We start from the raw sequence: 22,565 nt of genomic DNA, 5'->3' as shown, positions 1-22,565 counted from the left end.
CACAAAGATGACACAGAAAACTTGTATCTATTGAAAATGACATCAGAGAGGTCACACTGTACAGGGAACTGGAAATAAGGTGGCAGATCAAGTGGCAGGACAGGCAGCTGAAGGGAACTGGCTTTAATTCCACATGGTAAACAAAATTGATTAACCTGAGTCAAAATCTGTAAAATAATTTGAGGAAGATAGGAATTTAATTAATTACATAGAAAGAAAGGAGCAAACTGATGGATGGACATATGTGGATGTGTTGTCATGCCCATTAGTATCTTATGGAAATTAGTTAAAACATATAGGGGTAGAGGGGACAGACACTCTTTCTAAGTTTTTGAACAAAGTAATTGTACAATCCTAATACCAGGAAGATGGTACAAGAGGGGCCTATGAGGAAAGGGAACATTCTAGGACAACAATGGCAAATAGATCAGTATTTCTTAGTGAAGGGGGAATCAGTACATGCTGGTTATAACAGATACTTTTCTTGGTGGCCAGAAGCCTTTCCTTGAAGGACAAATAAAGGAAGGGAGGTTTCCTGGGTATTACTGAATGAAATAATACTCAAGTTTGGGGTGCCTGATGTGATATCATCAGACAGAGGCACTCATTTTACGTGCACGACTAGTTCAACAGGTTAATAAGCTACAAGGAATTGGCTGACAACTGCACATCCCATATAGGCCACAGGCAAGCGGTCAGGTAGAACAAATGAACTTAAACAACAGTTAATTTAAAGAAAGAAGGGAAAAAAATTAAATGAAGACACAGACTGCATCTGGCTTCCCAGCTACTACTGGAGAGACAGATTTCTCTCTGCTGAAAATGAAAAAAATGTTGTTGTGCAGCCTTTTGAGAAAAAGGCACAAGAATTCTTGACTAACGTCCTTTAGATGATGGCACAAGTCAAATTTTGTCTAGCACACATTACATTATTTGTATGTAAGCGACATTCACAAATTGCAAATCAGAAATGAAATGGGACTGATGGAATAGCAGGAATGTGATAAAAGCAAAATGTTATATCTGTCATATATTTATTTTATAAAATGAAACTTGAGGGAATGTAATAGTCTTGACTGTGCTAAAACGGACTTTTTTCAGTAGAAGTTTTTACAAAAATTTGGAAAACATTTGTTTGTTGTTGGAATGTCCCACAGTAATGCTGGTTGGTTTGGCAAAATAAATATGAAAAATAAAGGAAGACATATAGGAAAAGAGACTGCTGCTGAAAGCCAAATACTTCTACTCTGCAAATTGCTATTGTAGGTCCCTTGAATATTGAATGACCATTCCTCTCTGCAGCCTGATTTCCTTGGTTAGCACATTCATCTGGAAAAAAGACCTCATGTCTGAGAATAGGAATGTTAATCCCAACTTCACCTCAAGAGCCTTTAGGCTTAACATTGCTTTTTCTAAACACTATCATAGTACCATTACATATTTCATTCTGAGACTGTACTCATTAGGGAGAAGCTTGCTCTTTTTCCTTACTGCTTGCAGACTCACTGCAGAGGCAGAGGAGGCAAAGGGCAGTGCAAAGGTATTTCCCACAGCATCCAGCTCTGTGCAGAGCTCTGTCACAAAGCACCTTCAAAATCCTTGTGGTGCCACGTCTAGCCTCTTTCTGAACTCTGTTAGTAATAATAGAAAGGGGCCCACCCATGCACCCCTGTATGTCACACCGCCCCTCTACAGCTTCTGCGGCCTCCTCACAGCTCCTAAGTTCCATCTGTGCCCTATAGCCCCCCGCAGCCTCCCATTGGCTCCCAACAAAATCTAGAGGGCCTCTTCGGGCCCCTAGAGCGTCCCTACCGCACCCCGACAGCTCCTAGGACCCCACAACACCCCCACAACGGCCCAATCCCTACGGGCTCCTCAGCTCCCCAGCACCCCCCCGAGCCGCACCCCCCACGGCACAGAACTCCGGGCAGAGCGGCGCCGGGGTGGGCGGGGACTGCACGCAGCCAATCGGGAGAAGAGCGCTTGGCGTCGGCGTCGGCATCGCCATAGAAACGGCAACCGCTTTCCGGCGGCGTCGCAATGGCCGCGGGTGGCGCGGAGCGGCGGCCCCGTTACTTCACGGCGCGGGAGGTGGCGGAGGCTGGGCGGTCCCGGCTCAGCTCTCTCGGCCGCGTTTACGAGCTGGGTCTGCTGCTGCGCGAGCGCCGCGGTACGCGGGGGAGGGGGAGTAGGCGCCGTGTGGAGGGGGTCTCGGTGCGGGGGGTCCGAGTCTGACCCGCTCCCCCAGGTGACGTCACCCCGCCCCCCCTGCTGGACGCCGTCGGCACCGACGTCAGTCACCGGTTTGACCCCGAGAGCGGTGACGTGAGTGGTGCAGAGGGGAAGCTGGGAGCGTCCCAGCGTCCGGGGGGAGTGGAGCGTCCCGGTGAAGTGGGGGAGGGGTCCCGGCGCAGTGGGGGTGCCAAATTAGCGGCCCCGGTGTGAGGCTGGGGATCCCCGTACAGGCGGGGAGGGGCCCTCAAATCCCTGCTGCGCACTTCAGGCTTCCCTCCCACCGGCAGCCGTTGCCCCGCGTGGAGCCCTGCACTGGCCAGACCAGCTCCAGGTACCCGGTGGGGACCTCGGGCAGCTCCCAGCCCCATACGCCACGTTCAGATGGGGCCCCGCCGTGGGACGTTGTGTGGTGGCGGGACTCCCGGCTGCACGTGGGGCACCTGACAGCCGCCCCCTGCCTGTTGCGCTTCTGCAACACTCTGACGGGCCAGAACCACGTCATCGAGGTCAGCGGGATGGGGGATACCTGGACCCCAAGATATGACCCTACTCCATGGTGGGGTCCTGCTGTCACCACCGATGTGCTGTGAACCAGAGGCCCACAGTCCTGACCCTATCCCGTTCCTTTCTTGGGGACCCCAGGTGTGCAGGGAGGAGCTGGTGGAGGCAGCACTGAGACGGGCACAGGGCTGGAATGAGCAGCTGGAGAGATACACAGTGTGCTATGGGGGTGTCCCATTGTGCCTCCACCTCACCCTGGAGCAGAACGGGATCCCTGACAGCACCTCCGAACTCCGCAGCCTGCGCCTTGACCCAAAGGACTTCATCCCCACCGTGCTTCTCTATTTCAATGACAATGCTAGCAACACTAGGGAAGGTAGGACCATTAAGCACCCCCAAAAACTCTAAGGATACATCTCTCACCTCCTCAAAACGTCCAACCCTAACCCCCCTCCCCTCACAGAGTGCACATGACACCCCAAGACTGCCCAAAAAAGGCCCCAGGACTCCATCATCTAAGACCCTCTAAAACCTTTAAGATGGCCACAAAACTTCCCAGGACCAGCAGATCACCCCCAAAATGCCACTCCACTCTTCAAGCCCCACAGTAACATCTTTCCCACTCTGAGCTGCAGATGGTGCTGTGGGGGCACTGCCCCCATTTTGGACTCCAGTTGTGTTTATGCAGTGCAGTAAAGCTGTTCTTCTTCATTATGATTTGGTGATGAAAAATTGTGTTGTGCACGATCAGGGTCATGGTGGGGCGATCCAGAATCCTGTGGGTTACAGGAACCCCCAGCGGTCTGTTTGCAAGGAAGAGCCTGGTGCTGACGAGCAGCCCTGCTAACAGGGCAAATGAAGCCTCTATCCCCGAAACCTATGATCCTGCTGTCCCCCCTCCATTACCCTATCCCGCTGGCCTTGAGGAACTCCTGTGTGGACCCAAGGATGTTGTAGGTCACTGCTGAGGAACGCTCCTACCTGCGTGTACCCATCTGGCATGCACACTGTCACGGTGTTATCTGTGACAGTGACCCAAGGGAAAGAAAGAAGGGATTGAGGAGAGGAAAAAAAAAAAAGGGCTGCGTCAGTGGCCGCGCGGCCGCCCGAGCAGAGCCGCACGCTGCAGGGGGAGGGGGAAACAGCGGGAAGAGATGGGTCTACAAGAAAACAATGGCACGATCTGAGAAGGAACGGTAACTTTACTAAATATAATAAAATTGAACAATTGAGAGAGAGAGAAAATTTCCAAACCAAAAGCTGTGAGCTTATGCTAAGGAGAAAACTGCAGGGGAAGTGCTGAACCTCCAGGCATCCGGTGCGGAGCTCCGCCCCTCTGCTGCTCCCACAGCATTAACTCCTTCACTGCTGCATGATGCTCTGATGTGGAATACCAGCATCAAAACCACAACATTCCACCCCTTATTCCACACCATCACATCATGCTTAACACACATCTATACGTAACCAAAACAGTAATAGCATAAGTTACATACATATATATATACATACATATACATGTAATTACAGACTGCATTCCCCCAGTATCAAATTCCCTTGTGGGACACACTGGATGTCCCCATTTTTATCCATTACCCACCAGGTGCACCCAGGTCCCTGCGCAAAAACGGTTCCAAGGAGGGGTTTGCCCTTTCCAGAGGCTGGAAGGACCCACACCGCTTTTCCCAACATGCTCCTCACATGTACCACAGGGACCTTATCTCCCTCTATGGTCTGTAGGGAGCTGGACTGTGTAGGACCCTCTCGGTTGACTGATCCCCTAGTGTTGACCAACCAGGTGGCTTCTGCCAGATGCTTCTCCCAGTGCTTGAATGTCCCGCCACCCATTGCCCTCAACATGGTTTTTAACAACCCGTTGTAGCGCTCGATCTTACCAGCAGCTGGTGCATGGTAGGGGATATGGTAAATCCATTCAATGCCGTGTTCTTTGGCCCAGATATCCACAAGAGAATTTTTGAAATGAGTCCCATTATCGGACTCAATTCTCTCTAGAGTGCCATGTCACCATAGGACTTGTTTCTCGAGCCCTTAGATGGTGTTTCGGGAGGTAGCATGGGGTACTGCATATGTCTCAAGCCACCCAGTGGTTGCCTCCACCATGGTGAGCACATAATGCTTACCATTGAGAGTTCGTGGCAAGGTGATATAATCAACCTGCCACGCCTCCACATATTTATACTTTTCCCATTGCCCTTCCTGCCAGAGAGGTTTCATCCTCTTGGCCTGTTTAATTATGGCACATGTGTCACAGTCATGGATAACCTGTGCAACGGCATCCATAGTTAAGTCCACCCCTCGGTCCACCCCTCTAGTTAAGTCTACCCCCACTTATAGGTCGCATCCCTTCCTTGATGGCCTGAGGTCTCATGGGCCCACCGAGCTAAAAATAGCTCTCCTTTGTTCTGCCAGTCCAAGTCTATTTGAGACACCTCAATTTTGGCAGCTCGATCTACCTGATGATTATTTTTCCTCTCTTCAGTAGCTCGATTCTTGGGCACATGAGCATCTACATGACTCACCTTTACACCCAACTTTTTTGTTCGGGCAGCAATGTCTTTTCACAGTTCAGCAGCCCAAATAGGTTTACCCTTCTGTTGCCAGTTGTCCTGTTCCCATTGCTGCAACCACCCCTATAAAGCATTTGCCACCACCCAAGAGTCAGTATAAAGATATAGCATGGGCCACCTCTCCCATTCAGCCACATCTAAGGTCAGCTGGACAGCCTTTACCTCCGCAAATTGGCTTGACTCTCCTCCTTCAGTGGCCTCTGCAACTCGTCGTGTGGGGCTCCACACAGCAGATTTCCATCTGCAATGCTTCCCAACGATACGACACGATCCATTAGTGAAGAGGGCATATGTCTTTTCATTTTCTGGTAGTTCATTATATGGTGGGGCCTCTTTAGCATGCGATACCTCCTCTGCTGGTGTTGTTCCAAACTTTCTACCTAACTTCAGGCCAGTCCATGATCACCTCCAGGATTCCTGAACGGTTGAGGTTCCCCATCCGAGCTAGTTGTGTAATCAGTGCAATCCACTTACTCCAGGTTGCTTCGGTAGCATGATGGGTGGGGGAAACCTTTCTTTTGAACATCCAATTCATGACTGGCAGTCGAGGTGCCAGGAGGAGCTGTGTCTCAGTACCAATTACTTCAGAGGCAGCCCGAACCCCCTCGTATGCTGCCAAAATTTCCTTCTCAGTTGGAGTGTAGCACTCCTCTGAACCCCTGTACGCTCTGCTCCAAAATCCAAGGGGTCGGCCTCGGGTCTCCCCAGAGGCTCTTTGCCACAGACTCCAAGTGGGACCTTTCTCTCCAGCAGCAGTGTAGAGGATGTTTTTTACATCCTGTCCCATCCGTACTGGCCCCAGGGCCACAGCATGGGCTATCTCCTGCTTAATTTGCTCAAAGGCCTGCTGCTGTTCAGGACCCTAAAATGATTCTTTTTTCGAGTCGCTTGATAGAAGGGGCTTACTATGAGGCTGTAGTTTGGGATGTGCATCCTCCAAAAACCTACTACAGACTAAAGACTGTGTCTCTTTCTTGCTAGTGGGTGGTGACATACTGGTGATTTTGTCAATCACATCTCCTGGAATGTGACGACGTCCATCTTGCCATTTTACTCCTAGGAACTGAATTTCTTGGGCAGGTCCCTTCACTTTGTTCCGTTTAATAGCAAAACCAGCACCCAGAAGAATTTGGATTATTCGCTCTCCTTTTTTAAAAACTTCCTCTGCTGTATCACCCCACACAACAATGTCATCAATGTTCTGGAGGTGCTCAGGTGACACAAATTCACCCTATTGCTTATCCAGGTCCTAAGTTCATAGTCTCTCACCTCTTCTTTTCACATGGAAGTGAAACTCAGACCAGTTCTTTTGGACCCTTCAGTGTTTCTTGTCTTCTTTCATTGTAAAATAAAGAAAAACTTGAGAATTTTAAAACAATGCTCCCTTTTCTTCTTCATTCAGGAATCTGTTTGGCAAGATTACAAGAGTTGACAGCTGCAAAATGGGTGGTAGATGGTCAAGGCAGCTCAATCACCATAGAAAAGAAGGAGTGGCTAGAACTTCAAAGTGCCTTTCCTTTCAGAGGGTAAGGGGAAATTACCTTTAACCAAAATATCAGCAAAAGCAAAAGTTTGACAGTGAATTAATAAAATGAATAACAAACTGCTTTTACTGATTCAACATACCTATTTTCTACACTCTCTTGAATTCACTTATGTTTGATATATGTCTATCTTTTATTTTAGTTCCCTTTCTACATCCAGGAGCTCTTCTTTCTAACACAGGCTGCTCTGTCCTGCCTCCTATTATTTTACCTGATGCTCTTGCAACTTTTTTTGTTCTGTTTGTCATTTTCAGCATAAGTCAGTAGTGGAGCAACCATTTTATTTGTTTTACTTGAAAAGAGAAAATTACAGCATATAATGATGTGGATTTATCTCTTTTTCATTAAAAATAAGAAACATGGATAGACTAAAATGTGCCTAGCTGTAGTAGTACAGTACTGAAATATGTAGGTAATTTCATTTTTCCTACTGTGTGTTCTGTTGCTACAGAACTATTCCTTCCAACTATCAGATCTCATACCTAAACTCTATTTCAAATTATATAATTAGGAGCCACAAATATGCAGCTGAATTATAGAATCTCTAGGACAGCATGAGTAATATTATTACATTAGATGCACATACATATCATTATGAAGCAAACAGTTGTTTGGTGTAAGACCACAAAGCAGAAAATTAACCAAGGTATCTCATCACACAGTATATCTTCTATAGATATGTGATTTAAAGTCTTATCCATTTTTTCTAGTTATTAGACTACACCTTAATACAGATTATTAATAATCGAATAAACAAATCTAGCTGTGTTACACCTTCACTGTCATTTCACTTTTGTATGAAAACATATTCCCTTCATTTCTATTTTAAAAAATGCTTCTTTACTGAGTGAGAGCTCACAGATTTTCATTTCATTTCTTCGCTGCACATCATAGGATGGCAAGTAAATCAGGAGCTTTACTGCTTTTTAAAAAGTTTGGACAGAACACATAAATACGATCTTTGGGTTAAAGAGTTGTGTGACACTAATTCTAATGAAAAAAATGTGCCCATTTTTACCTTAGCAGAAAACGAGTTTAAAAACTGATAAATGGGGACACATATCTTGTTCCCAGGAGATCTTTATCACACAGAATTCAATGACAAGAGCCCAAATAATGTTACCGTGAATGAGATCTAGCCCCTGATTTTTACATCATGAATATTGCTGTCATTTCTGTACACGTACATTACATCCATTTTACATACTTAACCGCATTTCCATGCCTCCATGATTTTAGAAAGACTTTCAAACCAGTAAGACATGAAAAAGAGTGGATGGAAGGCACAAAACAGGCATAAAATGTAACACGCCTTTCTACTTTTTCTTCAAAAGAAGGAAAATAAACATTTATTTTGGAAAGTGGAAACTTTGCTATACCTAATCTCCCCAGCAGTGCTTTCTACATGCACCAAATTCAATTTAAGCTTTTGCTTGTTTCTGGTAGTTCTTATGTTACTGTCGTGACACCCACACATAGAATCCAGGCTGTATAAATAAGTTATGACAGCAAGATTCCATAAGAAAAAAAAAATATTTCCTTGTTGAATGTAAAGAAACAGAAAGGTCAGTAGTCTGTGAGAAGTGGAAAAATTGTCCTAAAGAATGTGCAATACTCATTCATCTTCGTGACCCTTGTTCTACCAAATTCAAGGCTCAAAAACTCAGCCTGGAGATATTTCAAGGTATCTAATATTAATCTGTGTATCTTGGGTAATATCACACTGTTATCTCAAAATTTCTATACTGCTAATTTAAATGTACTATCCTACATTCAGCTATGATAGAATTGATTTCTCCCTAGTAGGTGTTTTTATTTATTTAGTTTTTCTCAGTTTCTCATACCACCCTGCTAGCAAGGAGACTAGGAGAGCCAAAAGGACATTCTATACCATATGACATCATGTTGAACAATAAAACTGGGGGGAGCTGGGTAGGGTGTGGCTAGACATCAGTTCAGGGGATGAGGAGCAATTGCAATGCCCATCCATTGTTTTGTGTTTTCTTTTATTACTACCATTATTATTTTCCCTTCATTTTCTGTATGTGTCTATCTGTATTTAATTTATAACTATTTCAACACAGAAGTTTCATTTTTTTTCTAATTCTCTCCCCCAACCCACCCGGGAGAATGGAGAGAAGAGCTCTGCAGTGCTTAGCTGTCTGCTACTGATAAATTGTTTTAATATTCAAGTATCTCTGACAAATAAGTTCACCTAAAATATTAGTTCATTTTGTAGCATTTACAAACTTTCCTCATCAAAATGCTATTTTATTTACCATAATAGGTTACTATGATATTATATAGCTTTCTCTGAACTTACTCTCTTTTTGCATGGTATTTTCAGTAATTACACTAGTAATGTCAGATTGAGTTTGTTTTTTTGTAAAAATATTATATGCCAGTTGAGTATTTACACAACATATCTACCTATTAATGTGCACTTACAGGATCTCTTGTGAAAAATTAACATTCAAATGAATATGGAAATGAGTTATTTCAAACAGGTTATCAAATGTAGAGACATTCATCAGATTCAATAACAGTTAACCAGAGAACCGTAGAGCCGGGATGGAATTTTGTAACAGGAATTTCTTTCTTGGAGAAATTAGATACACTGCAAAACAATAAGGAAGACTTAAAATGCTTAACCTTTGTGTTCAATCAGGACAAACAGCTTCAGTCATAAATTCCAACAGCACTGAAAGAAAAGCACAAACCTTTTCTCATAGGAGAAGTTACATATTTCTTTGATCTCACATCACACTTTCTTGAAAGTGTATAAAAATTACTCCTTGTTGTTCCAAATCAGCAAACCTGGACAATGAAAAGCCAAATGAAAACTGTCATGGTTTTATGCTTTTTGGATTGGCATTCCACATCATAACATCATGTAGTGCACTGAAAATTAAAGAGTTAATGCTCCAGCACCGTGGATCGTCGATAGTTATGGGTATACCTGTCTCAGAAGAGAACTATGTTCCCCAGAGGACTGTGAAATGCTTTGCATTTTTATGTGTTTCCCCTCAGAGGGAAAGATAAAAACTGTCTGTGTGTCCTGAGACCACACTCTTTCATTTGGGATTGAGTCAGCAGTGGGTGCTCACTGCCATCTTGCCTTCAGCGTTAGCATAAGGCCTTCTCTGTTATGTTACCTATTACCCTACTCTGTTAGGGTAAATGTCACTACTGGAAAGAAGTGTGTGCTCAGCAGAAGGAGAACACACCAGGAGTCAGCTTAGCCCACGTCATAGAAGTTCTCCTGGAGCCCCAGGAACATCTCCAGGAGCTGGTGGGGGGCAAAGAGAAGGGGGTCTTGGGCCCCCAGCCTCTGCTGCTGAGCTGGGGCAGGCTCCTGGGAAGCAGAGAGCTCATACAGCTGCTGGTACAGGAGCAGCTTCTCTGCACAGTGCAGCAGGGCTGGGGGCACTGCCTGCAAGCAGCAAAGAGAGAGTACAGAAGGAAGAGAGGTACGACACACTGTGCGGAGTGGGAAAAGGCTAAGAGTTCACTGGAGGATCAGTGCTCACAGACCTGAACACAGTAATTCCATGGTTGGCTGGGCAGTACTCATGAGTATCCCGGAAAAGTTTTCTAGACCAGGACATCCATATTTATTTATTGTGGAGAAGGACCTGCTTCAGATAACAGCTTCCCTGCTGCAGCATCAGAGCACAGCCCTGAGGGATGCGTGTCCCAGGACAGCTGCAGGCTGTGCAGCCGGGGGTGCAGCCGGATGCCCAGGGCTGTCATGCAGAGCAGGGTCCCTGCTGTGTACCAGGGTCTGTGCCAGGGCAGGGACTCTGCTGCCTGCCAGGCTCAGCACTCAGCCTGCCTGGGGAGCTGTGAGGAGATGTGTGGGGAGGAGGATCCTCCCCCTCCAGCAGGGCAGGAACCTTCTGCTGCCACAGCTGCTGCCTGGGTCATGGAGACTCACAGCTCCATGGTTCTTCCATTGTGACTTTTCCACATGTATCAGTAAGGCAGGGATTATCTTTAAGGTAAGAGTTTTGCTGTGTCTGTGCTTTAATTCTATCCTAATGGAAATGGAAAGTGATTTTGAATACATCACTGACACCCCTAATTAATTATATTGGGCAAAAATCAGACCTTATAAACTTCCCATGCCCACTCCTCTGCCTACAGGCAGCACCTGAATCTCTTTGCTGGTCACATCACTGTTTGTCTGATCTGCTGTTTGGTACCTGCAGACAGGGAGATGCTCCTGAACACTGCCCTGCTGCTAGGATGTGTTTGTGCTGAGTGCACAGGGGCTCTGATGGAGTCTGTGAGATGTGGGCAGCAGCTACTGCAAGGGACAGCTCCAGACTGCGAATACAGCTGGGTGGTGATTCTGAGGGTGTTATGGGGACTTAGGGGGAGCAGTAGGGATATGGAGGTGTTCCCCTGGAGCTGCGGGAGCCTGAGTGGGAATAGGGGGAGATGGGGGTCTCATGGGGCTGTCATTTGGGATATTTCTGTGAGATTCTGGAGGAGGAGCTGGAAGTGGTATGTGGCCGGGGGTCTCCATGCCTGATGGATCATTCAACCCCCAACTCCCTCTCCTCCCTTTTGTTGCCACCACTCCATAGCCACCATGGCCATAGCCACCCCTTTTCCCCATGTTGGTGCTGGACGAGGCCTCAGAGAGCGGCTCTGGGCGGGGACATCAAGTAGGGCTCAACATTCCAGGGGAGCCACTGGAGACCAAGGAGGAGGAGGAGGAAGATGGGGTGTATCCTGCATCCCTGCTGTATCAGCAGAGGGGTGGCAGCTGAGTGAGGGTATGGATTGTCCCCCTTCCCTTGTGAAGTACCTCCAGTAGTACTGTACTTTGAAGGGAGCTTACTGTTGCGGTGACCCCAGGAGGATGACCCACGGCCGCGCCGGAACGATCTTCTTAAGATGCCGATGCAAGGACTCAGAGAGACATCAATATGATTATGCAGCTGAGCCAACTTTATTGCGCAGGTTACATACTTTTATACCCCTTGAACATATGCTATTTTTAGAATAATTGTTAAGCAGTGGTTTTTACTCTGTCCTTGCAAGATAAGTAGTGTCCAATTAGTTCTTCTTTTCCCACACATACCAGGGCCATCTGGTTCCACCGCAAACTTAATCTGGGCAGGGAGGAGCCTGATGGGGTTTAACATGAGCAAGCGTAAGGTCTTGCACCTGGCAATGAATAACTGCATGTATGACAGTTAGATTGTGTTTCTGCAGTAGAAACTTCCAAAACCAAGTTAAAGGCCCTTACTGAACTTACAACTTTCTTAAAAAATGCCTGCATAGGTTGTTTTTCACAGTAAAGATGCTGAGCAGCAGAATAGAAGAAAATGATGACCTGACTGTGGTAAGAAATTAATCCAGAATGCTTGAGCAATACGCATCCTGTGATTACACAACAGTGTGAGCTTTTGCAAAGAATACACAAGGGAAAGGCTGCTAAATTAATGTAAATGTATCATTAAACTTATGCTTGCTAGCACAATGTAAAAGGTATCATAACAGGAATCGAAGCTTAGTAACCTTCAAATATTTTATGGTGTGGGTTTCTTCTTAAACATGGCTTTTGTATGTAGAAAGAGAAGGAAAAATACAGAGCAGGGTAAGGAAAGCCTGGCATAGTATAAAACATTATAACAGCTTGAAGAAATATTGCCCTTCTGTATCCATAGAAATGTAGAAAACGATCCTAAAAACAATAGGTTGGTGGTAGGCCTCATATGGAAAAATGGATTAGCAAATGCACCACACAGATGGTAAGCCTGGAGAACTGAGCCAATAGAACTACCTGCGTCAGGAGAAAAGGGCACACAGTGGGAAGTTGCAGTGACTGAGGCACGGACTCAGATGTGGACAATCCAAATCGTTTATTGCAGGTTTTAACATCCCTTATCTACTTCCACATAACTTTCCTACCTGCCTTTACATGTCAACGAGAAAGCAGTCCTTAACCGTGCATACAGGCGCTTATGCAATCAGGGCCGTGAGTCGTTCCAAGCCAGGCACTCTTCCTCCGATTAGGGTCTGCCATCCTACAGCTTACTTGAACTTGTTTTCCATTTCATCTGGAAGTGTCCTTGGTTCCAGCCTCATTTCATCTGGAAGTGTCCTTGGTTTCTCATGCTGTTTATCCTGTTCCACAGCTTCTGCTCTAAATATACTTTCTTGTATCCCCACAGGAAGTGTTTCATTGCGTGATTTCTCCCTTGCCAGGAGGGGGTCCACACCTGCTATTGCAATAATGAACAAAAAACTTTGCTGCTTCACTGAGATCTTTGCCTGAATGAAAATTATTGAAGCTGAGCATTTCTCACACTTGTCAGATTAGGGGATGGCCTGCTGGAGAGGAGCTCTGCAGAGAAGGACCTGGGGGTTCTGATGGACAACAGATTGCCTGTGAGTCAGTAGTGTGCCCTTGTGGTCAAGATGGCCAATGGTATCTTGGGGTGCATTAAAAGAAACATGGACAGCAGGCGAACAGAGGTGATCCTCCCCCTCTACTCTACCCTGGTGAGGCCACATTTAGAATACTGTGACTAGTTCTGGGCTCCCCCGTTCAGAAAAGACAGGGATCTCCTAGAAAGAGTTCATCAGACAGCCACAAAGATGATACAGAGCCTGAAGCATCACTCATATGAGGAAAAGTTGCATGACCTTGGTCTGTTCAGCCTGGGGAAAAGAAGACTGAGGGGGGATCTGATGAATGCTTATAAATATCTAAAGAGAGGTGTGAGGCAAATAGAAGAAACCAGGTTCTTCTTGGTGTGTAGTGATATGACAATGAACAATGGCCTAAAACTTGAATATTAGAAGTTCCAAATAAACATGTGGAAGAGCTTTTTCACAGTAAGTGTGATGGAGCACTGGAACAGGTTGCCCAGAGAGGCTGTGGAGTCTCCTTCTCCAGAGATATTTAAGACTCATCTGGATGTCTACCTGTGCAACCTACTGTAGAGAACCTGCATTAGCGGGGGTTGGACTTGATGATCTCTTGAGGTCCCTTCCAATCCCTGCAGTTCTGTGATTCTGTGAATCATAGAACTGGAGAATCTGGAAGTACTGAATCATCATATAAACATAACAATCTACAATTGTAGAAAAACAGTCAAAATACATAGAATTGTGATAGAACATAGAAGCAAAGTACCCTTAATTGCTCTCAAAGTACTCTGAAATCAAGGAATCATGGAATTCTCACAGAACATGATACAGGCAAGCAAACACCTAATACCTCAGCCTTTCCTTGACTGCATTTCCCTCCTATCTCATAAGGAATGGTAATTCTTCTGTGTTCTCCTTTACATGCTCATATATTTAGAACAGCATTTTTAATTGTCTTTAATGGCAGAAGCCAGAGGAAGCTCCAGCTTTGCCCTTCTAATTTCTCCCTGTGTGGCCTCACAACACCTTTGCAGTCCTCCTTATTTTGTCCTAGGCAGAAAAAAAAATCAGCATTAACAGAAATTGCTGGGCATAAAACCATATTTTGCTTCCTCACTCCCTCTGAGAGAAATTTTGCCAGTTCACAGGTGATGGCATTAAACAGCATCACTCAGCACTCCTTATGGGATGAGTTATGTAGAATATCACAGCACTGTAAGTTACAGATGCTTAGAGGTCTTCTTCCTCAAAAGAGGTATTTTAAATTCTATTTCTAATACTAAATTTAATACAGGAAGCAACTAAGATTTATAATCTTTCTGAGAGAAATCCAACACTGCTGTACCCTTCTCAAAACCTTCTTCAGCGTGGTTCATGGAAGAGTGTTCGCATGCACTACACAAGCAAAAAGAACATCCCAGGGAACCTCATAGACTTGCACATTGCAACTCTAATGCTCTGTGGGGAAAAAAAATAAAAATAAAATTACCTTATTTGTTTCCTGCAATTGATCCATCTTCTTTTTCCACACCCTGCACATTTTCAAGAATTTCATTTGCAGCAAAAACACGGAGACTAAAGATAAAAACAACAAACACTACTTTGCATGTAGAAATTTGGGATCGTGTACTCTCTGTGATGATGGAGTTTTATCCTTCAGTGTTCCAACAGCCTGTGTGCTTTGAAGCACAACACTAATGAGCAATTTCTTTGAAGTTTCTATTCTATTCTGATTCTCTGACTCTAGATTCTCTGTTTCCTTGATTCTACACTGTTACACAATGCTGTGCACAGAAACAATCCCTCAAGTGTTACCCCAATTCCTTCTCCTCTATTGTGTCACCCAGCTCCTGGGAACACAGATTTTGGATCAGGATTCTGCAGGCAGCAGAGTTCTTCCTGTAAGAATGTTCAAAGACTAGAATTGAAAGCAAAACCGATAGAAAGCCCAGAACATCCAGCAGGAGAACACCCTAAACAGGGCTCAGACCATAGCTGCTGCAAAGCCCGTTGTCTCTCAGTGCTGGTGAACAGCAAGTTTCCAAGGGTTTTTGGTGAGTGACAAGTCAGGGAAACTAAGGATTCTAGGCAGTAAGAAAGCTACACTAATTGCTAGAAGTTCTGTGCTACATCAAGCTATGCTATGTGCTAGAAATTGTAGGTAAAAGTAGGCTGTTCTGCTTGCTAAAATGTTTATGTATTTCTGACACATAGCCTGTAACCAGAGCCCTGAGGTCTGTCCTCAATCTTTCAAGGATCCCGAAGTAGGATAAGCAGTGGCTCACGGCAGTCCCAAAGCCCTGTAAGCCCGCAAGGGTGTGCACAGCTGTGTATGAGAGTGGCTGGAACAGAAACATCTAAGAGAGCTGGGAGGAATGCAGTGCGGAAGTAATTCCAGATAGATGATTAAATGGCAACTGGGACAGAGCAACAAAAATCCACTGCTTTGTATGTGCATTGTTCCAGGGTTATGAATATTTGAACTTAAAGCAGATATTGTAAATTGGTTTGACACAACACAGACTGTTCCTTTAAGCAGCTTAAACTCTGAAATTAAATTGCTTGTATAATTAAACATTCAAAATCACTGGACTTTAGGTGATCCTTTAGCATAGCCAGGTGGAATACCAGCTGTTGGATTATGATAAGTTATCAACTTATACTAAATCTACACAAAGCAAACAAAATGTAAACGTCATTCAGGCACAGGTTCTCACTTTTTCCCGAATGGCTCAGGAGCAATCCTTGGTGAAAAGTCTAACAGCTGACTACTCTTGCCTCTGGTCCTAAAATTTTCATGAAATAATAAAGCTCCTATTATAACTACAGCATGGTAACCAGCATGACAATGGAGAATGAGAAACTCTCCTCTGGTGATGTGACGACCCAAAGCTCCAACAAATGTAGTCATCCCATCCCTCAGAGCCAAGGGGTCTGGGAGAGTCCCCGCTGTTCCTCCGCTTCGGCTGTCCTACAAGGAGATGGCACCCCAGAATTATGCAGATAGGAATCATGCACCTGTTTTGCAGCCTCTCTCAGGATCATCTGTGGATGTGTTGTGGTGGCATCAGAAGGGAGGTGGACATCTTACACAGCCTGATGGTGATACCATCACTATTTTGGGTATTATCGTTGCAGTCTGGGCTCCACGAGGGCCAAACAGTTTTTCTTTGGTCGTCTCCAGCACTCTGCCGTCTCAGTAAAGAATTCCCTCCTCACATCTCACCTCAGTTTCCCCTCTTTTAATGTAAAACAATCCCCCCCTCACCCAGCTCCCAGCCTATAACATCCTGACCGCGTACAGAGTCTTGCTCCCTCCTGTCAATACCCTTTAAGGGGTGCAAGACCACCGCATGGTCTCCCAGATCTGTCTCTTCTCCAGGATGAACACCCCCAGCTCCTTCAGGCTCCATTCATAGGAGAGGTGCTCCAGCCCTCAGAGCATCCTTCTGGCCCCCTCTGGACCTGCTCCAGCTGCTCCACATCTCTCTTGTGCAGGGGGCTCAAATTTGCAGTGGTCACAAAGCAAACAAAGCTCAACTGCGGCCTCTGTCAGGGCAGCCCATCAGTAACACTTCATACCAGCACAGTTCCCCAGCCTCAGGCCGCAGTACTCTGTCCCAGGACCAGCACACGTACAGTGATCATCCCAAGGGCATGCGGTGCATTCTAGACATCATGGGGCAGAGCAACTCTGAGCCCTTCCCCTTTTGGAACTGAGGTTACACTTGCTGAAAGGGGATGTAATGCCCTCTGACTCTGTAAGACTCTGTAGGACTCTGTAGGACACTGTAGGACTCTGTAGATCTCTTGAAAAGTCTCTGACACTGTAAGAATCTCTGAATCTGTAAGACTTTGTAAGACTCTCTGACTCTGTAGGACCCTGTAGGACTCTGTAGAACCCTGTAGGACTCTGTAGGACCCTGTAGGACTCTGTAAGACTCTGTAAGGTTATCTGACACTGTAAGATTCTGTAAAACTCTGTAAGACACAGTAAGCCTCTCTGAATCTGTAAGATTAAGATTAACAGTCAGTTAAGTCTCTATAAGACTCTGTAAGACTCTGAAAGACTCTCTGACTCAAAGACACTGTAAGACTCTCTGACTTTGTAAGACTCTGTCAGACTCTGTCATAGGTTCATAGGTTCATAGGTTCATTAGGTTGGAAAGGACCAAATCCCTCTGAAGGGCCTCCCTACCCTCAGGCAGTTTGACACATCCTCCCAGCTTTGTGTCATCTGCAAACTTACTGAGCTTACACTCAATTCCCTCGTCTAGGTCATCAATAAAGATATTAAACAAGATGGGCCCCAAAACTGACCCTTGGGAGACACCACTCGTAACAGGACGCCAGCTGGACTTGTCATGACTACTGTAATAACATCCAGTAAGGATTGTATAGCAAACGTTGGCCTTCTTAGCCACCTGGGCACACTGCCGGCTCATGTTGAGCCGAGCATCAACCAACACCCCCAGGTCCTTTTCCTCTCTACATTCTTCAAGCCATTCTGCCCCAAGCCTGTAGCATTGCATGGGGTTATTGTGGCCAAAGTGCAGGACCTGGCACTTGGTCTTATTGAACCTCATCCCATTGAGCTCAGCCCAGCTATTCAGCCTATCCAAATCCCTCTGAAGGGCCTCCCTACCCTCAGGCAGATTGACACATCCTCCCAACTTGGTGTCATCTGCAAACTTACTGAGGGTACACTCAATCCCCTCGTCTAGGTAATCAATAAAGATATTAAACAAGATGGGCCCCAAAACTGACCCTTGGGGGACACCACTCGTTACAGGACGCCAGCTGGACTTAGCTCCATTAACCACTACCCTCTGGGCATGGCCCTCCAGCCAGTTCTTCACCCAGAGAAGAGGTCATCTTCCAGAGGACATAGACCCCTCTTTTCTCTCGGAGTCTCAACAACAGTTCCCGGTTCATCTACACTGGTCTTTTTCTCCTCCGGCTCGAACTCGGACTCCGTAGGACTCTGTAGGACTCGGCAGGACTCTGTAGGACTCTGTAGAACTCTGTAAGACTCTCTGTAAGACTCTGACTGTAACACTCTGACTTTGGAAGACTCTCTGACTCTGTAAGACTTTGTAATGCTCTCTGAATCTGTAAGAGCCTGTAGGACTCTTTAGGACCGTGTAGGAATCTGTAAGACTGTAAGACTCTGTAAGGCTCTCTGACTTTGTAAGGATCTGAAAGACTCTGTAGGACTCTGTAGGACTCGCTGACTCTGTAAGACTCTCTGACACTGTAAGAATTTGTAAGGCTCTCTGAATCTGTAGGACCCTGTAGGACTCTTTAGGACCGTGTATGAATCTGTAAGACTCTGTAAGACTCTGTAAGACTCTCTGACTCTGTAAGACTCTGTAAGGCTCTGTAGGACTCTGTAGGACACTGTAGGACTCTGAGGGTCTCTGTAGAACTCTTTAGGACTCTGTAAGACTCTGTAGGACACTATAGGACTCTGTAGGACTCTGTAGGTCTGTTGAAAAGTCTCTAACCTGTAAGAATCTCTGACTCTATAAGACTATGTAAGGCTCTCTGAGTCTCTAGGACCCTGCAGGACTCTGTAGGACCCTGTATGACTCTGTAAGACTCTGCAAGGCTCTCTGAGTCTGTAAGACTCTGTAAGGCTCTGTAGGACTCTGTAGGACACTGTAGGACTCTGAGGGTCTCTGTAGAACTCTTTAGGACTCTGTAAGACTCTGTAGGACTCTGTAGGTCTCTGTAGGACTCTGTAGGTCTCTTGAAAAGTCTCTGACTCTGTAAGAATCTCTGACTCTATAAGACTCTGTAAGACTCTCTGATTCTCTAGGACCCTGTAGGACTCTGTAAGACTTTGTAATGCTATCTGACACTGTAAGAGTCTGTAAAACTCTGTAAGACACTGTAAGCCTCTCTGATCTGTAAGATTCTGTTAACAGTCAGTTAAGTCTCTATAAGACTCTGTAAGACTCTGTAAGACTCTCTGACTCAAAGACACTGCAAGGCTCTCTGAGTCTGTAAGACTCTGTAGGACTCTGCAGGACTCTGTAGGACTCTGTAGGACTCTGTAGGTCTCTTTAGGACTTTGTAGGACACTGGAAAATTCTCTGACTGTAAGACTCTCTGACTCTGTAAGACTCTGTAAGGCTCTCTGACAATGTAAGACTCTGTAAAATTCTGTAAACCTCTATGACTCTAAAAGAAACCACTAGGCTCTAGGAGAATCCATTAGACTCTATGACACTCCATGAGAATCTATGATACTCTCTGACTGTAAGACTCTGTAAGACTCTCAGACTCTAAGACTCTCTGACTCTGTAAGACTTTGTAAGTCTCTTTGACTCAGTGAGACTCTGTAAGGCTCTCTGATTCTGTAAGTCTGTTAAGACTCTGTTAAGACCCTGTAAGTCTCTGTAAGACTCTGTAATACTCTCTGATTCTATGACTCTCTGACTCTGTAAGACTCTGAGACTCTGTAATACTTTAAGCCTCACTGACTCTCTAACACCTTGTAAGGCTCTCTGTTTCTGTAAGACTCTGTAGGACTCTGTAAGACTCTTTGACTCTGTAAGACACTGTAAGCCTCCATGACTCTAGGAGAATCCATGAGACTCCATGATACTCTATGAGAATCTCTGAGACTCTCTGTCTCTGTAAGACTCTCTGACTCTGTAAGACTATGTAGTACTCTGTAGGTCTCTGTAGAACTCTGTAGGAATCTGTAATACACTGTAGGACACTATAGGACTGTAGGACTCTGTAAGGCTCTCTGACTCTGTAAGACTCTGAAGGACTCTGTAGGACTCTGCAGGTCTCTGTAGGACTGCAATTCTCTTTAGGATTTGGCAGAACTCTGTAGGACTCTGTAGGAATCTGTAGGACTCTGACTCCGTAAGGCTCTGTAGGACTCTCTGAATGACCATGAAATGGTGGAGTTTGCTATTCTGGGTGCCGTCAAGAGGGTGACTAGAAAAACTATTAACTTGGACTTCCAGAGGGCAGACTTTGACCTGTTCAGGACACTTGTTGCAAGGGTCCCTTGGGACTTGCTCCTGAAGGGTAAAGGGGTCCAGGAAGCCTGGATGCTCCTCAAGATGGAAATCTTAAAGGCACAGGAGCAGGCAGTCCCGGAGTCCTGTAAGTCAAGCCGGAGGAGCAAAAGACCAGTGTGGATGAACCGGGATCTTTTGTTGAGACTCCGAGAGAAAAAGAGAGTCTATGTCCTCTGGAAGATGGGACAGGCTACTTGGGGTGACTACAGAGAACTGGCCAAGATCTGCAGGCAGAAAATTAGAAATGCTAAAGCCCAGCTTGAAATTAGGCTGGCTACTGCTGTAAAGGAGAACAGGAAACCCTTTTACAAATATATTAACAGCAGGAGAAAAACTAAGGAAAATTTCCCTCCTTTACTCAACGAGGCAGGCAATATAACCACAGATGATAAGGAAAAGGCTGAGGTTCTCAATGCCTTCTTCACATCTGTCTTTAATAGACAGGACAGTTATCCACATGGTACTTGCCCTGACCTGGAAGTCCGGGACGGGGTGCATAATGCACCCCCTGTGATTCAAGCAGAGACGGTCAGAGATCTTCTCCTCCATCTGAACTGCCACAAGTCCATGGGGCCAGATGGGATCCACCCAAGGGTGCTGAGGGAGCTAGCAGAGGTGATTGCCGAGCCACTTTCTGCCATCTATCAGCATTCCTGGTTATCTGGAGAGGTCCCACAAGATTGGAGGCTTGCCGATGTGACTCCCATCTACAAGAAAGGCCGTAAGGAAGACCCGGGGAACTACAGGCCTGTCAGCCTGACCTCGGTATCAGGGAAAGTTATGGAACAGGATTTTGAGGGAGATCACACGACACGTGCATGGCAATAAAGGGATCAGACCCAGCCAGCACGGGTTCACCAGGGGCAGGTCGTGCTTGTCCAACCTCATCTCCTTCTATGACTGGGTGACCAGACAGGTAGATGAGGGAAAGGCTGTTGATGTAGTCTACCTGGACTTCAGCAAGGCCTTTGACACGGTCTCCCACAGTATTCTCCTAAGGAAACTGGCAGCCCGTGGTGTGGACAGGTTCACTCTTCTCTGGGTGGAGAACTGGCTGGAGGGCCGTGCCCAGAGGGTAGTGGTTAATGGAGTTAAGTCCAGCTGGCGTCCTGTAACGAGTGGTGTCCCCCAAGGGTCAGTTTTGGGGCCCATCTTGTTTAATATCTTTATTGATTACCTAGACGAGGGGATTGAGTGTACCCTCAGTAAGTTTGCAGATGACACCAAGTTGGGAGGATGTGTCAATCTGCCTGAGGGTAGGGAGGCCCTTCAGAGGGATTTGGATAGGCTGAATAGCTGGGCTGAGCTCAATGGGATGAGGTTCAATAAGACCAAGTGCCAGGTCCTGCACTTTGGCCACAATAACCCCATGCAATGCTACAGGCTTGGGGCAGAATGGCTTGAAGAATGTAGAGAGGAAAAGGACCTGGGGGTGTTCTTTGATGCTCGGCTTAACATGAGCCGGCAGTGTGCCCAGGTGGACAAGAAGGCCAACAGCATCCTGGCCTGTATTAGAAATAGTGTAGCCAGCAGGAGCAGGGAGGTGATCATCCCTCTGTACTCAGCTCTGGTACGGCCGCACCTCGAGTACTGTGTTCAGTTTTGGGCCCCTCACTACAAGAAGGACATTGAGGCCCTGGAGCGTGTTCAGAGAAGGGCAACAAAACTGGTGAGGGGCCTGGAGCACAAGTCTTATGAGGAGCAGCTGAGGGAGCTGGGATTGTTCAGTCTGGAGAAGAGGAGGCTCAGAGGAGACCTTATTGCACTCTACCACTTCCTGAAGGGGGGTTGTGGTGAGGAGGGGGTAGGCCTCTTCTCCCTGATAAGTAATGACAGGACGAGAGGGAATGGCCACAAGTTGCGCTGGGGAAGATTTAGATTAGACCTGAGGAAGCATTTCTTTTCTGAAAGAGTGGTCAGGCACTGGAATGGCCTGCCTAGGGAGGTGGTTGAGGCACCATCCCTAGCGCTGTTCAAGAAGCGTTTAGATGAGGTGCTAAAGGACTTAATTTAGTAGTTGGGTAGAGATAGTGATAGGAAGATGGTTGGACTAGATGATCTTATAGGTCCTTTCCAACCTTATGAACTTATGAACTTATGAACTTATGAATGACTGAGTAAGGTTTTCAACGATTTTCCTTGTTGCAATGATGACGCTTTGTGATGCTTGCCATGGTGCCACAGTGTGATGGTTGCCACTGCGGCAATGGTGACGCTGTGCGATGGTTGCCATAGTGACTATGTTCTTGGTTGCCATGGCGATG

At 46.1% G+C, this 22,565-nt stretch overlaps 1 protein-coding gene across 1 annotated transcript; it reads left to right on the top strand.

The window, feature by feature from the left end:
* The first annotated feature begins 2,024 nt into the window (after positions 1-2,024).
* LOC136044473 (cytochrome b5 domain-containing protein 1-like) lies at positions 2,025-3,369 on the top strand. The gene is made up of 5 exons (XM_065729799.1): positions 2,025-2,146; positions 2,249-2,325; positions 2,523-2,741; positions 2,878-3,112; positions 3,337-3,369. Exons 1-5 carry the CDS (start codon positions 2,041-2,043, stop codon positions 3,345-3,347), a joined length of 648 nt encoding a protein of 215 aa, XP_065585871.1. The 5' UTR covers positions 2,025-2,040; the 3' UTR covers positions 3,348-3,369.
* The last annotated feature ends 19,196 nt before the right edge of the window (positions 3,370-22,565 follow it).

Source organism: Cyrtonyx montezumae, unplaced genomic scaffold (genome assembly GCF_038088225.1).
Source record: "Cyrtonyx montezumae isolate F1298 unplaced genomic scaffold, pur_monq_1.0 scaffold_11, whole genome shotgun sequence".
Lineage (NCBI taxonomy): Eukaryota > Metazoa > Chordata > Aves > Galliformes > Odontophoridae > Cyrtonyx > Cyrtonyx montezumae.
This window is presented reverse-complemented; position numbering and strand designations above follow the sequence as displayed.

What these genes read in the sequence shown, in the direction of transcription:
- LOC136044473 (XM_065729799.1), top strand. Translation starts at nt 2,041, where the DNA reads ATGGCCGCGGGTGGCGCGGAGCGGCGGCCCCGTTACTTCACGGCGCGG. An exon ending in CGGCCGCGTTTACGAGCTGG is followed by an intron (nt 2,147 to 2,248) that starts GTCTGCTGCTGC and finishes CCGCTCCCCCAG; the next exon opens with GTGACGTCACCCCGCCCCCC. An exon ending in TTGACCCCGAGAGCGGTGAC is followed by an intron (nt 2,326 to 2,522) that starts GTGAGTGGTGCA and finishes TCCCACCGGCAG; the next exon opens with CCGTTGCCCCGCGTGGAGCC.